This window comes from Zingiber officinale, chromosome 5B (assembly GCF_018446385.1).
Source record: "Zingiber officinale cultivar Zhangliang chromosome 5B, Zo_v1.1, whole genome shotgun sequence".
In the NCBI taxonomy this organism is placed as follows: domain Eukaryota; kingdom Viridiplantae; phylum Streptophyta; class Magnoliopsida; order Zingiberales; family Zingiberaceae; genus Zingiber; species Zingiber officinale.
The window spans coordinates 101,418,786-101,430,263 of NC_055995.1; the positions used below are offsets into that span (position 1 = coordinate 101,418,786).

At 35.2% G+C, this 11,478-nt stretch overlaps 1 protein-coding gene across 1 annotated transcript; it reads right to left on the minus strand.

Annotated features, from left to right (window-relative positions):
* Window positions 1–8,983: 8,983 nt before the first annotated feature.
* Window positions 8,984–10,998, minus strand: LOC121985206 (short-chain dehydrogenase TIC 32 B, chloroplastic-like). The gene is made up of 8 exons (XM_042538511.1): window positions 10,762–10,998; window positions 10,386–10,617; window positions 10,217–10,296; window positions 9,938–10,091; window positions 9,766–9,844; window positions 9,579–9,666; window positions 9,457–9,503; window positions 8,984–9,290 (listed from the first exon to the last, which is right to left on the minus strand). The coding sequence occupies exons 1-8, from the start codon at window positions 10,877–10,879 to the stop codon at window positions 9,126–9,128; spliced, it is 963 nt and encodes a 320-aa protein (XP_042394445.1). The 5' UTR covers window positions 10,880–10,998; the 3' UTR covers window positions 8,984–9,125.
* Between the last annotated feature and the right edge of the window lie 480 nt (window positions 10,999–11,478).

An 11,478-nucleotide genomic window follows, 5' to 3' on the forward strand; every position in this document is an offset into this window, starting at 1 on the left:
CAAGACAATACATTTTTCGGCTGAAAGTACATTAGTTTGTTCATGTAATTCGAATTCAGAAATAGCTCATATAGTCTAATTAATGAAAGATCCTTGGAATCTTTGTACGCGTCTACCATCGATGCCCATAAAGTATGATAGATCGTTTGGAGCGATAGAGGGGGGAGGGGGTGAATATCGCACGTTTAAAAACTTTTCTTTAACCTTTTAAAATCAAAGTCGTGCAGCGGAAAATAAGAAAGGGGACAAAGTTGTTTACTTCGTTCGGAGCCTAGCTCGACTCCTACTCGAAGGCCCACGGTCCTTGACCGCGCCGATGGGCAAACACTATAACCCTTCTTTCCAAAATCTTCAGAAAGAAGCAGTGCGTACAATATGCAAGATAGTAACACCCTACTATCTTGTAACAATTTAAGTACAATGCAAGCTTATTACAAAATAAAGTATACTGACAAGGATTTGAAGACGAAGCTAGGTCGACACTTCTGAATGGAGCAGCTTGCAAGTCGTAGAGCAGTAGCAGAAGCTTGCACAGAGATGACCTTTGAAGCAGAACCGTGTACCTGAGCTCTGGACCTCAAGCTCCCTTTTATAAGAACTGTCGACGTTCGGTCGACCGATCCATGGGTTCGGTCGACCGAACCCGCTCCCCCTCCTTTTGTGCTGAGATTCGCTGAGATCTGATCTTAGAGCATTAACTGATCTTTAATGGTTCGGTCGACCGATAACCTTGTTCGGTCGACCGAACAGTGAATTTCCCTTCTCGTCGAGATTCGCACTTAATGCTCCATTAATACTTTTATTGGTTTGGTCGACCGAACCTCATTTTCGGTCGACCGATCATGCTGTGATACCATGTTTGCGAGCTTGAACTGTTTTGCCAAATTTGCCTATTCGGTCGACCGAACCTTTTTTCGGTCGACTGATAAAATGCCTTGATCGGTCGACTGAACCTCCTGTTCAGTCGACCGAACCCTTGGTAATTTGAAGGTTTCTGAGTGCTGGCCGCGTGGCCGCTGACATAGCCTGATTATGAGTTCTGAGTCAAAAGTTATGACCATTTGAAGTCCAAAGGATCATATGATTCTGCAACACAAAGTTAGTTCGATATAACAATAATATTCTTGCAAAACAAAGTTAGCACTATAATACATGAATAGTAATATGCATGAGTATAACAGTTAGGACTGTCTTGATCTCAACTTGGAAACCTTCCCGATTTCTTCAGTTGGATCAACGACCTTAGGTTATTCCCTTCAGGAACCCGACCTCACTGTCGCTCCTCCAGTTATTTACCTCAACCTACCTGCCAAACATTAGGTCCTCCAGAGCTGTTTGGACTTTATTGTCTAATCATGACTAGGACTTTCTTGATTGAGTAAATAGCCTGCACACTTAGCCAAATCATCAGATCATAACAAGACTTAACTTGAACCTTTGACAACATCAAAACTCAGGTTTGATTCTGGTGCACCTTGCACCAACAATCTCCCCATTTTTGATGTTTGGCAACCAAGGTTCACAGTTAAGTTTAAAATATGCAGAGTTAAGTAAACAAACATTTAACTCTCCCCCTGAGTTCAATAACTCCCCCTTAAATTTACTATCTCTCCCCCTTTGACACACATCAAAAATAGGGGTAATACCAAACAACATGTTTGAAGTAGTTTAAGAGAAAAACTAAGTTTGAGTTAGAAAACTCATTTGAAAATTTTTGAAATCAAGGTTCTCTAAGTATAAGTTAGAAGTTATTCGATTGAAAATAATAGCTAAAAAGGTTTTTTGTTTTTTGTTTTTTTTTATAAAAATTAATAAAATATCTAAGATTTGAATTATTAAGTTAAAACTATTTGAAAATGTATTTTTGAAAAATTATCTAAGAAAAACTTTGGAAGTTTAGAAAAATTTGTAAGAGAAATAGTGAACTAAGTTTTTAAATTAGTCTTTAGATTTTTTTTAAAATCTAAGTCAAATTTTGAAGAAGAAATTTTGAAGCAAAAAATATTTTTAATCAAGAATATTTATACTTTTTTAGGAAAATAAGTATATAATTTTTGAAATATTTTGGAAAGAGAATTTTGAAATCCATAAGTCTAAAAGAAATAAGTTTTGAAAATATGAATTTTGAAAAATTCTAGGAAAGATTGGTTTTGAAATGATGTTGATGCTCCCCCCTTAATTAAATAATCTAAAGTCCAAGCGAGATATGAAAAATATATATTAGACCAACGTTTTGGAGTAATTTAGTTAATTATTTAAGTTAAACTTAATTAAGGTTAGTTTTGAAATGATTAAGTTTAATTAATTTAGGATTAAATTTAAATTAATAAAATACGGTGATTAGTTTAAGTTGTTAATCAATTTTAGATTAATTAAAGTAACTTAATAATTAATTGATTAAAATTAATTAATGTTGATTTTTAATTAGATTAGATTAAGATTATTTAAACGTGAATTAATTTGCATATTAAATTAGATAATTTATAAATTAATTGATTAAGTCGAGAATTAAATTTCGATTATTTTGAATTTTGTGTTAATTAGATTTGTAAAGTTAATTTAATTAACTTCAAATTAATTAATGATTTAATTATTATTTTAATTAAATTAAAATAAATTAGGTTTGAGATTAAAAATTTATTGATTTATTTAATTTATAATTTATTGTATAAATTAAAATTAAGTTAAGTTTTAATTATTTTAAGTTTATTATTATTATTATTATTAAATTTATTTATTAATTTATGTTTTAGTTTAGAAATTTCAAGATTAATTGTTAAAGAAAATTAATTAATTAATTTGTGATTTCAAGTTTAATTAATTGATTTAGTTATGAATTTAGAGTGGATTTAGTTTTCCTTTAAGTTTACGATTTTAGGTTTTAATTATAATTTCAAAAATTAAGTTTGAGTTTAATTGAGTGTTAATTTAATTTTAGTTTTAATTAAGTTTTAACAAAGGTTTATTTTTAAAAATTAATTAAGTTTTAAAATAAATTAATTAAGTTTTTAAGAAATTTAATTAAGTTTTAAAATAATTTTAATTAAGTTTTCAATTAAGATTAAAAAAAATTTAATTAAGTTTGAAATAATTTTAAATAATTTTAAAATAAATTTTAATTAAGTTTAAAAGTAATTTTAATTAAGTTGAAAATTAATTTTAATTAAGTTTAAAATAATTTTAAATTAAGTTTTAAAATAATTTTAATTAATTTGAAAATAATTTTAATTATGTTTAAAACTAATTTTAATTAATTTTTTTAATAATTTTAAATTAAGTTTAAAATAATTAATCATTTTAATTAAGTTTTTAAATAATTTAATTAATTTTAATAAGTTTTAAAATAATTTTAATTAAGTTTTTTAATAATTTTAAATAAGTTTTAAAATCATTTTAATTAAGTTTTAAAATAATTTTAATTAAGTTGAAAATAATTTTAATTAAGTTTGAAAATATTTTTAATTAAGTTTTAAAATAATTTTAATTAAGTTTGAAAATAATTTTAATTAAGTTTAAAAATAATTTTAATTAATTTTAAAATAATTTTAATTAAGTTTAAAATAATTTTAATTAAGATTTTAAATTAAGTTTTAAAATAATTTTAATTAAGTTTTTAATTAAGTTTTATAATAATTTTAATTAAGTTTGATAATTAATTGAAAAAGGTTATTGAACCCATGTTAGATTCAAATTTAGCTTTGGGTTAATCAAGCAGGCTTCATAAGGATAAGCTTTCAGTTCAGTGGCGAGGCATACGACCTACTTAGATATCATTAGACCACTTGCTGAAGGCTTTCCAAACTGTTCCCGCCCAAAAAACTTAATACTAAATTTTGGTCTAACTAGCTCATGTTTGACTGGGGTAGCTTCGGTCAGATCCACTAAGTCTAGTGCACCAGGTAGAATTCCATATTCAGCCTAGACATGCCTTCGACAAAATTTCCTTGACGTACTATCATCCCAATCCATTCCGGTGCTATGTTGTTAGGGTTTGGTAAACTTTTTTCTTCTAACCGTTCTAAGCAGAAATGAACCTAGTCCTAAGTATTGAGTTTTGTTTAATCAAGTTGGTTGGATTATTTTTCTAATTGCTCCCCCTGAGTCATAGCTTAGATAAGGTCTATCTAAGTAATGGATTTGACTCTTAGGGACCAAGTAGTGGTTTGATTTAATTGGTTTGGTTAAGTGTTTTGTTTGAACCCATGCTTGGACTTGACTTCTAACTTTTTGACTAATTAAAGACAAATATGATTTGTTTGCTTGTTTAGGGTTGTAGCCAAGTCCTGATTTGTTGTACACGGCTCGTTGCGATCCAAGTACCATATTTAGACACTTGGATCCCAGTTCGAACTTTTCCAACATTTCCTTGAGTTGCTCGACTAGTCTTTTCAAGTTGGAATTTTCTTCCTCAAGTTTTATAACTTAAGTCAAAGTTCCAACTTGAACTTGATTAGTCGAGTTACTCAAGTTAACTTGTTCCTTAAGGTGGTCTATTTCCTTAAGTAGCAAGTTATTTTGTTTTTCAGATTTTGTTAATTTTTTAAACAAGCATTTAATTACTTTCAACATTTCAGACTTCGAATTAAAAGTTACCTTATCGTGTCCTTTTGAAACTGATGCAAATCCATGGCTTATCTCAGACTCGTCATCAGACTCTGACTCATACTCATCTTCAGACTCGGATTCGGACTCTTCAGTCTTTGCCATAAATGCTATATGACTCAAGTGCTTTGGTTCTGGTTTTGTTCGAGGCTTAGCTTCCTTGTTTGGCCCTGTATACAAAGCTAACCCTTTCTTGGCTTGACTCAAGTTAGTCTGCTCATGTAATGTTAATTCACAAAATAGTTCGTCTAATTTAATAATGGAAAGATCCTTCGCAACTTTATAGGCATCTATAATAGATGCCCATAAGGAGTTTCGAGGGAATGAGTTAAGTGTATACCTGATGATATCACGATTCTCAAGTTGATGGCCAATGATATGCAGTCCATTTAGGATGTCTTTAATCCTCATGTGTAGTTGGCTTGCCGACTCACCATCTTGCATTTTAATATTTAGTAATGAATTTAATAAAAGATCACGCTTTATTACCTTTGTATCATTTGCCCCTTCATGTAGTTTACTTAACTTATCCCACAAATCTTTTGCATTGTCAAAGGGGCCGACTCGTTTGAATTCTTCTTTTGATAATCCACATTGTAAAGTGTTGAGTGCCCTTGAATCAATTTGTACTTTCTTCTTTATTTCTTCTGTCCATTCCTCTGGATTGTTGACTGGTGATGTGTAGCCGCATCGGATAATAAGCCATTGATCAATGTCTGTTTTGAGAAAAACTTCCATCCTCTTTTTCCAGTATGAGAAATCGCTTCCATCGAATAGCGGAGGACGCACGGTCGAATATCCCTCGGATTGCACCATTTCTTCTTGCACCAAAAATTGAGAAACAAAAAGAATTTCCAAGACTTTTGTCTTGGGATAAGCAGTGCGAGATAAAGAAAGAAAAAAAACTTAAGAATTAAATAAAACACTTTTAAAGCAAAAGAAAAAGTTTTTAAAGTTGCTCGAAAAATGGTTAAGTAATTTCAGAGCTACCAGGCTCTGATACCAATTGATAGATCGTTTGGAGCGATAGAGGGGGGGTGAATATCGCGCGTTTAAAAACTTTTCTTTAACCTTTTAAAATCAAAGTCGTGCAGCGGAAAATAAGAAAGGGGACAAAGTTGTTTACTTCATTCGGAGCCTAGCTCGACTCCTACTCGAAGGCCCACGGTCCTTGACCGCGCCGATGGGCAAACACTATAACCCTTCTTTCCGAAATCTTCAGAAAGAAGCAGTGCGTACAATATGCAAGATAGTAACACCCTACTATCTTGTAACAATTTAAGTACAATGCAAGCTTATTACAAAATAAAGTATACTGACAAGGATTTGAAGATGAAGCTAGGTCGGCACTTCTGAATGGAGCAGCTTGCAAGTCGTAGAGCAGTAGCAGAAGCTTGCACAGAGATGACCTTTGAAGCAGAACCGTGTACCTGAGCTCTGGACCTCAAGCTCCCTTTTATAAGAACTGTCAACGTTCGGTCGACCGATCCATGGGTTCGGTCGACCGAACCCGCTCCCCTCCTTTTGTGCTGAGATTCACTGAGATCTGATCTTCGAGCATTAACTGATCTTTAATGGTTCGGTCGACCGATAACCTTGTTCGGTCGACCGAACAGTGAATTTCCCTTCTCGTCGAGATTCACACTTAATGCTCCATTAATGCTTTTATTGGTTCGGTCGATCGAACCTCATTTTCGGTCGACCGATCATGCTGTGATACCATGTTTGCGAGCCTAAACTGTTTTGCCAAATTTGCCTATTCGGTCGACCGAACCTTTTTTCGGTCGACTGATAAAATGCCTTGATCGGTTGACTGAACCTCCTGTTCAGTCGACCGAACCCTTGGTAATTTGAAGGTTTCTGAGTGCTGGTCGCGTGGCCGCTGACAGAGCCTGATTCTGAGTTCTGAGTCAAAAGTTATGACCATTTGAAGTCCAAAGGGTCATATGATTCTGCAACACAAAGTTAGTTCAATATAACAATAATATTCCTGCAAAACAAAGTTAGCACTTTAATACATGAATAGTAATATGCATGAGTATAACAGTTAGGATTGTCTTGATCTCAACTTGGAAACCTTCCCGGTTTCTTCAGTTGGATCAACGACCTTAGGTTGTTCCCTTCAGGAACCCGACCTCACTGTCGCTCCTCCAGTTATTTACCTCAACCTACCTGCCAAACATTAGGTCCTCTAGACCTGTTTGGACTCTATTGTCTGGTCATGACTAGGACTTTCTTGATTGAGTAAATAGTCTGCACACTTAGCCAAATCATCAGATCATAACAAGACTTAACTTGAACCTTTGACAACATCAAAACTCAGGTTTGATTCTGGTGCACCTTGCACCAACAAAGTATTACTCGGAAAAGCGTTTAATGCGTACCTTATAATGTCATGGTTCTCCACCTTTTGGCCGATTGCGTGGAGACTGTTGTGCAAGTCTTGGATCCGAGTGTGTAATTGGCTCGGCGATTCACCATCTTACATTTTAATATTATATAATTTATTTAAAATTAAGTTGTGTTTATTTACCTTTGTATTGGAGGTCCTCTCGTGCAATTCGATTAGTTTTTCCCACATGTCCTTTGCACCTGTGAACGGACCGACTCGGTTCAGCTTTTCTTTAGTCAGACCACATTAAAGTGTCTGAGTTGACTTGGCATTAGCCTTGATCTTTTTCCTTGTTGGTGCGTCCCACTTGTTGCAAGAGATGAGTACTCCGTCTTCAGTGGGGAATGTGAATCCGGTTTGAATGATGATCCACATCTGCACTAGCGTCATGAGGTGGTACTCCATCCGACCTTTTCAGTATCCAAAATCCTCGCCGGAGAAGAGGGATGGGTGTGCAGTACTATAGCCTTCTTGATGGACTACTCAAAATCTCACACACAATGAAATGAGGGAAACTTGTTCCAAGACTTGATCTTGGATTAGTAGTGTGGTATGAAAAGTAATGAACTGGTGTTGCACCAACTTTAAGAAACTTAAAACTCAAAAAAAAATTGATCAGAAGGGGTGATAGCACTGATTCCAATCGACTCCAAAAAGCTCAAAAAATATCACAGAAAAAACTTACTTGAATAGTGGTTGCACTGATTTAGAGCGGCCCCACTATAAAGGATCGAAAAACACTAGAGGGGGTGAATCGTGCTTTTGATTTTTGTTTAACATTTTTCATTAAAACACTTTGAGTAAATGCAACGGAAAGTAAAGTAAAGAAAAGAAATCGCTAACACTTTAGTTTTCTACTTAGTTCGAAGTCTGTGACGACTTCTACTCTGAGGCCCACACTCATTAAGTACTTTCATTAAGCAATCCACTAAAGCTTCAAATGATTACAAATGTATGTAATTGAAAGTACAATAAATAAAATGATTATACCAACAACTTGGAGTAGTATCTTAGACATTATTGTTGAATCAATGTTTGAGCATCGACAAGAGCTTTTCGGAGCAATGCGTAAGAATGAAGTTGTAGAAGGTGTTCTCAACTGCTGGTCGAATCCTCTTTTTATAACCAAGTTGAACTTGATCCGATCAACTGATTTCAGGATCACTGTTCATGACTCGACTATTATCGGTCGACCGATCCTCCCTGATCGGTCGACTGATCCTTCTGAATCAACCCAGTTTCCTGTTCAAGTGCTACCGCTTCAGATAAAGTCTTCATTCGGTCGACTGATCCCACCGTTCGGTCGACCGATCCTCCGATCCTTCCTTGCTTTTTTGGTTCGATCAACCTGCTATTTGTCGATTGTTTGATTGACTGAACCTCCTTGTTTGGTCGATCGATCCCTCGATCAAATGTTCACCGTGAGTTGAAATCCTACTCTAATCACTAGGGTTCGATCGAATAGTAAGAGAAACGTAGGTTTGGTTTAGTTTAGGGGCAATAAAAATAATTGATAATGATCATTATGGGCGAAGGTTTTTGATGACTATTGAAAAGTAATAGTGGTGGTTAGCGACCATTATAGAAGGAGAATATTAATGTCATAAAGGGTGTCATTACGTAGTAACAACTATAAAATAAAATCACAATTCAAGAGGAGGTATGGTAATGCTAACTATAAAATAAAGATCACGAATCTTCTTTCGTCCAAATGAATCAAATTCTAGGATGAATCCACTGATTCATCTTGGAATTAGTGAATTAGAAGATTAGCGACGAATTTATACTCGTTGTAAATTTGACGACAAAATTATTATTCGTTGCAGATTTAGCGATGAAATTATTATTCGTCACCAAATTTCAGCATCCCACATTTGCCGACAAATCCATTTTCATTGTCAAATTTGCGACGAAAATCTTATCTTTGGTATTAATTTATACATAAACTTATCAATAGACTTATATAAACTAAAAGACACGATATACTAATTGATGAAAGATGAAACTGAATAGCAATATATATGGAACACAATAATACGAAGTCAAGAGACATTGTACACTAACAACATAAACAGATAATAGAGTCTATCAAGACTCATAATACAGACATATTATAACCTTTTAATTTTTTCTAAGCTGATTTAACTAGATTTTCGCTGAAATCCCAAAGTCTTCTTCCCAATAATTCATCTCTACCGTTAGAAGTTGTCTTCGACTCATTGCAATCAGCGAAGTACTTTCCACTCACGCCCTTAATGTTTGGATGCAATGCGACATAGCATGAAGTTGCAGCTCCCTGTAATTATCAAAAGGAGAATCTTGATGCTTAATCATTGGATTTTATTCCTCTAACGATAGTTGAAAATAGATATGAACTAGGATCCGACAAAATATTGAAGCATTTAGTAGAAAGTAGAAAGCATTAGTGAGTTCAATAATTGGTGAATGTTGCATCGACAAACCTGAGGTATGGTCTTCCATAAGACGCAAGTTGCAGTTTGCAAAGCACCTTCAAGCAAAAGGAAGGCATGAGTGTAAGTTTTAAAGCTTTGACTACATGAATTCATTGGTTTTAGGAGCATACCGACGAAGGCAGTAGAGTGCCTTGCCAAGTTTGTCCTGATCAGACCAGGATGAAGTGAATTTGCTGTGACATTTAGCACCCCTTCTTCCTGTTGATTTACCATGAATATGTTATAAATTTGTTAATAACCAGTAGTAGGACAAATTGATGCGGAGGCATCAGTTTGCACCGGACAGTATAGCAGTACCTTCAGGCGCCTAGCTAGCTCGTTGGCGTGCAATATGTTGGCCAATTTGGACTGTCCATATGCCAATTTGTCATTGTAACTGAAAAAGGGTTGCAAATATATTTCTCAATCAGTTAATTAACTAAATCTTTTTTGAAATGTTCAGCAATGCATAGTGCTCCTAACGACTCACAAGTCTTTGTCGTTGAGTTTGTCGAATCTTATTCCTGTTCTATATGTTGTCATGTGAGCTTCGGATGACAGATTCACAATACGGCTTTCAATTCCTGTCCTCTCTGCTGTGCTTTTCATTTTGTCAAGCAGAAGTTTGGTCAGCAGAAAATGACCTGAAATCAAAACGAAACCACATTGCAAGATCATATGGAAAACGAACATGTGGAAATCTTAAAAAGAATTGCTCGTTTACGATTACTAAATGAAGTCGTTTTGAGATGGTGAAGAAGATACTCACCGACATGATTGGTAGCAAACTGCATCTCTATCCCATCCTCCGAAAGTTGAAACGGACAGTACATGACGCCGGCATTGTTTCTGAAAGCCAACAAGTTGAAGAGGAGACGTAAGATTCGGCCGCGACAAAGAATGGAACAATTAGTGCGAGGAAACAATGGTATAATTACATCAAGATGTTTAGAGGAAGATCCATGGCAAGAAACTTCTCGGCGAAGGCTCGGACGGACTTGAGCGAACTGAGTTCTATCTGTATGATGTCGATTCTAGCAGATGGGGTGCTCTGTAGAATGCTCTGCTTTACTTCACTGGCAGCTTCGGTGTTCCTGGCGCCGATGATGATATGAGCTCCTCTGAGGGCCATCACCCTTGCAGCCTCGGCTCCGATCCCGCTACTACCACCTGGATTGCAAAACGAGGTAGGAAACAACTCAGATCTTAGCTACAAAATCAGTAAGCATGCATCGATCTAAGCTAGGTATCGATTTTGGGAACGATTGGTCCGGATTTAGGGCAGATTTGGAGCAACAAAGAAGAGTGGTGTACCGGTGATGATGACCGTGAGGAGGGAGGCGTCGATGCCGTCGGTGACCTGCTCGGCGGTGGAGGCGGATCCGAATCCGCTGGGGCCGGGGATGCCGGTGGCTTCCCTGAAGTAACCCATGGCTCCGATGAAATCTTGCTGTTAGGTCTAGCGAAGGAAAGAAAAAGATTGAAAGGCGACGAGGATGAACGGGAAGAGAGACGGGTGTTTATAGGGTCATCGTACGCGTTTGCTCGATTGCCATTTTGCAGTGTCGTGGGGCGGCAGCTGTTGGGGGCGAGACCTGCATGCAGCTTGATGGAGAAGCAACGCGGGGATGGAAGCTTCTAATGGGCCGAATTTGGGCCTATACGTTTACACATGGTCCCAATAGAAGCTTCTTACGTCGTTTACTCTTCTAGAAACTAGAAACGAGTTATATATCTCTAGTGTACATCTCTAGTGTACCACACTGTGGACCCTGAATCTAGACACCGAGTAAAAAGTGTTTTTTTATTTTTTTTTAATATTTTTTAAAAGTATATTATATATATTTAAGATTTAAGATTTAAAATTTAAAAATTTAAAAACTGAGTTATAATAAATTCGAGTTAATAAGATTTTTTTTCTTAGGATTCAAACATCCTTCTTGAATTATAGTGTTCAAAATTAAAAATTTTAAATACTTAGGATATATTATATATATATTTAGAGTTTAAAATTTTAAAATTGAAAAGTTG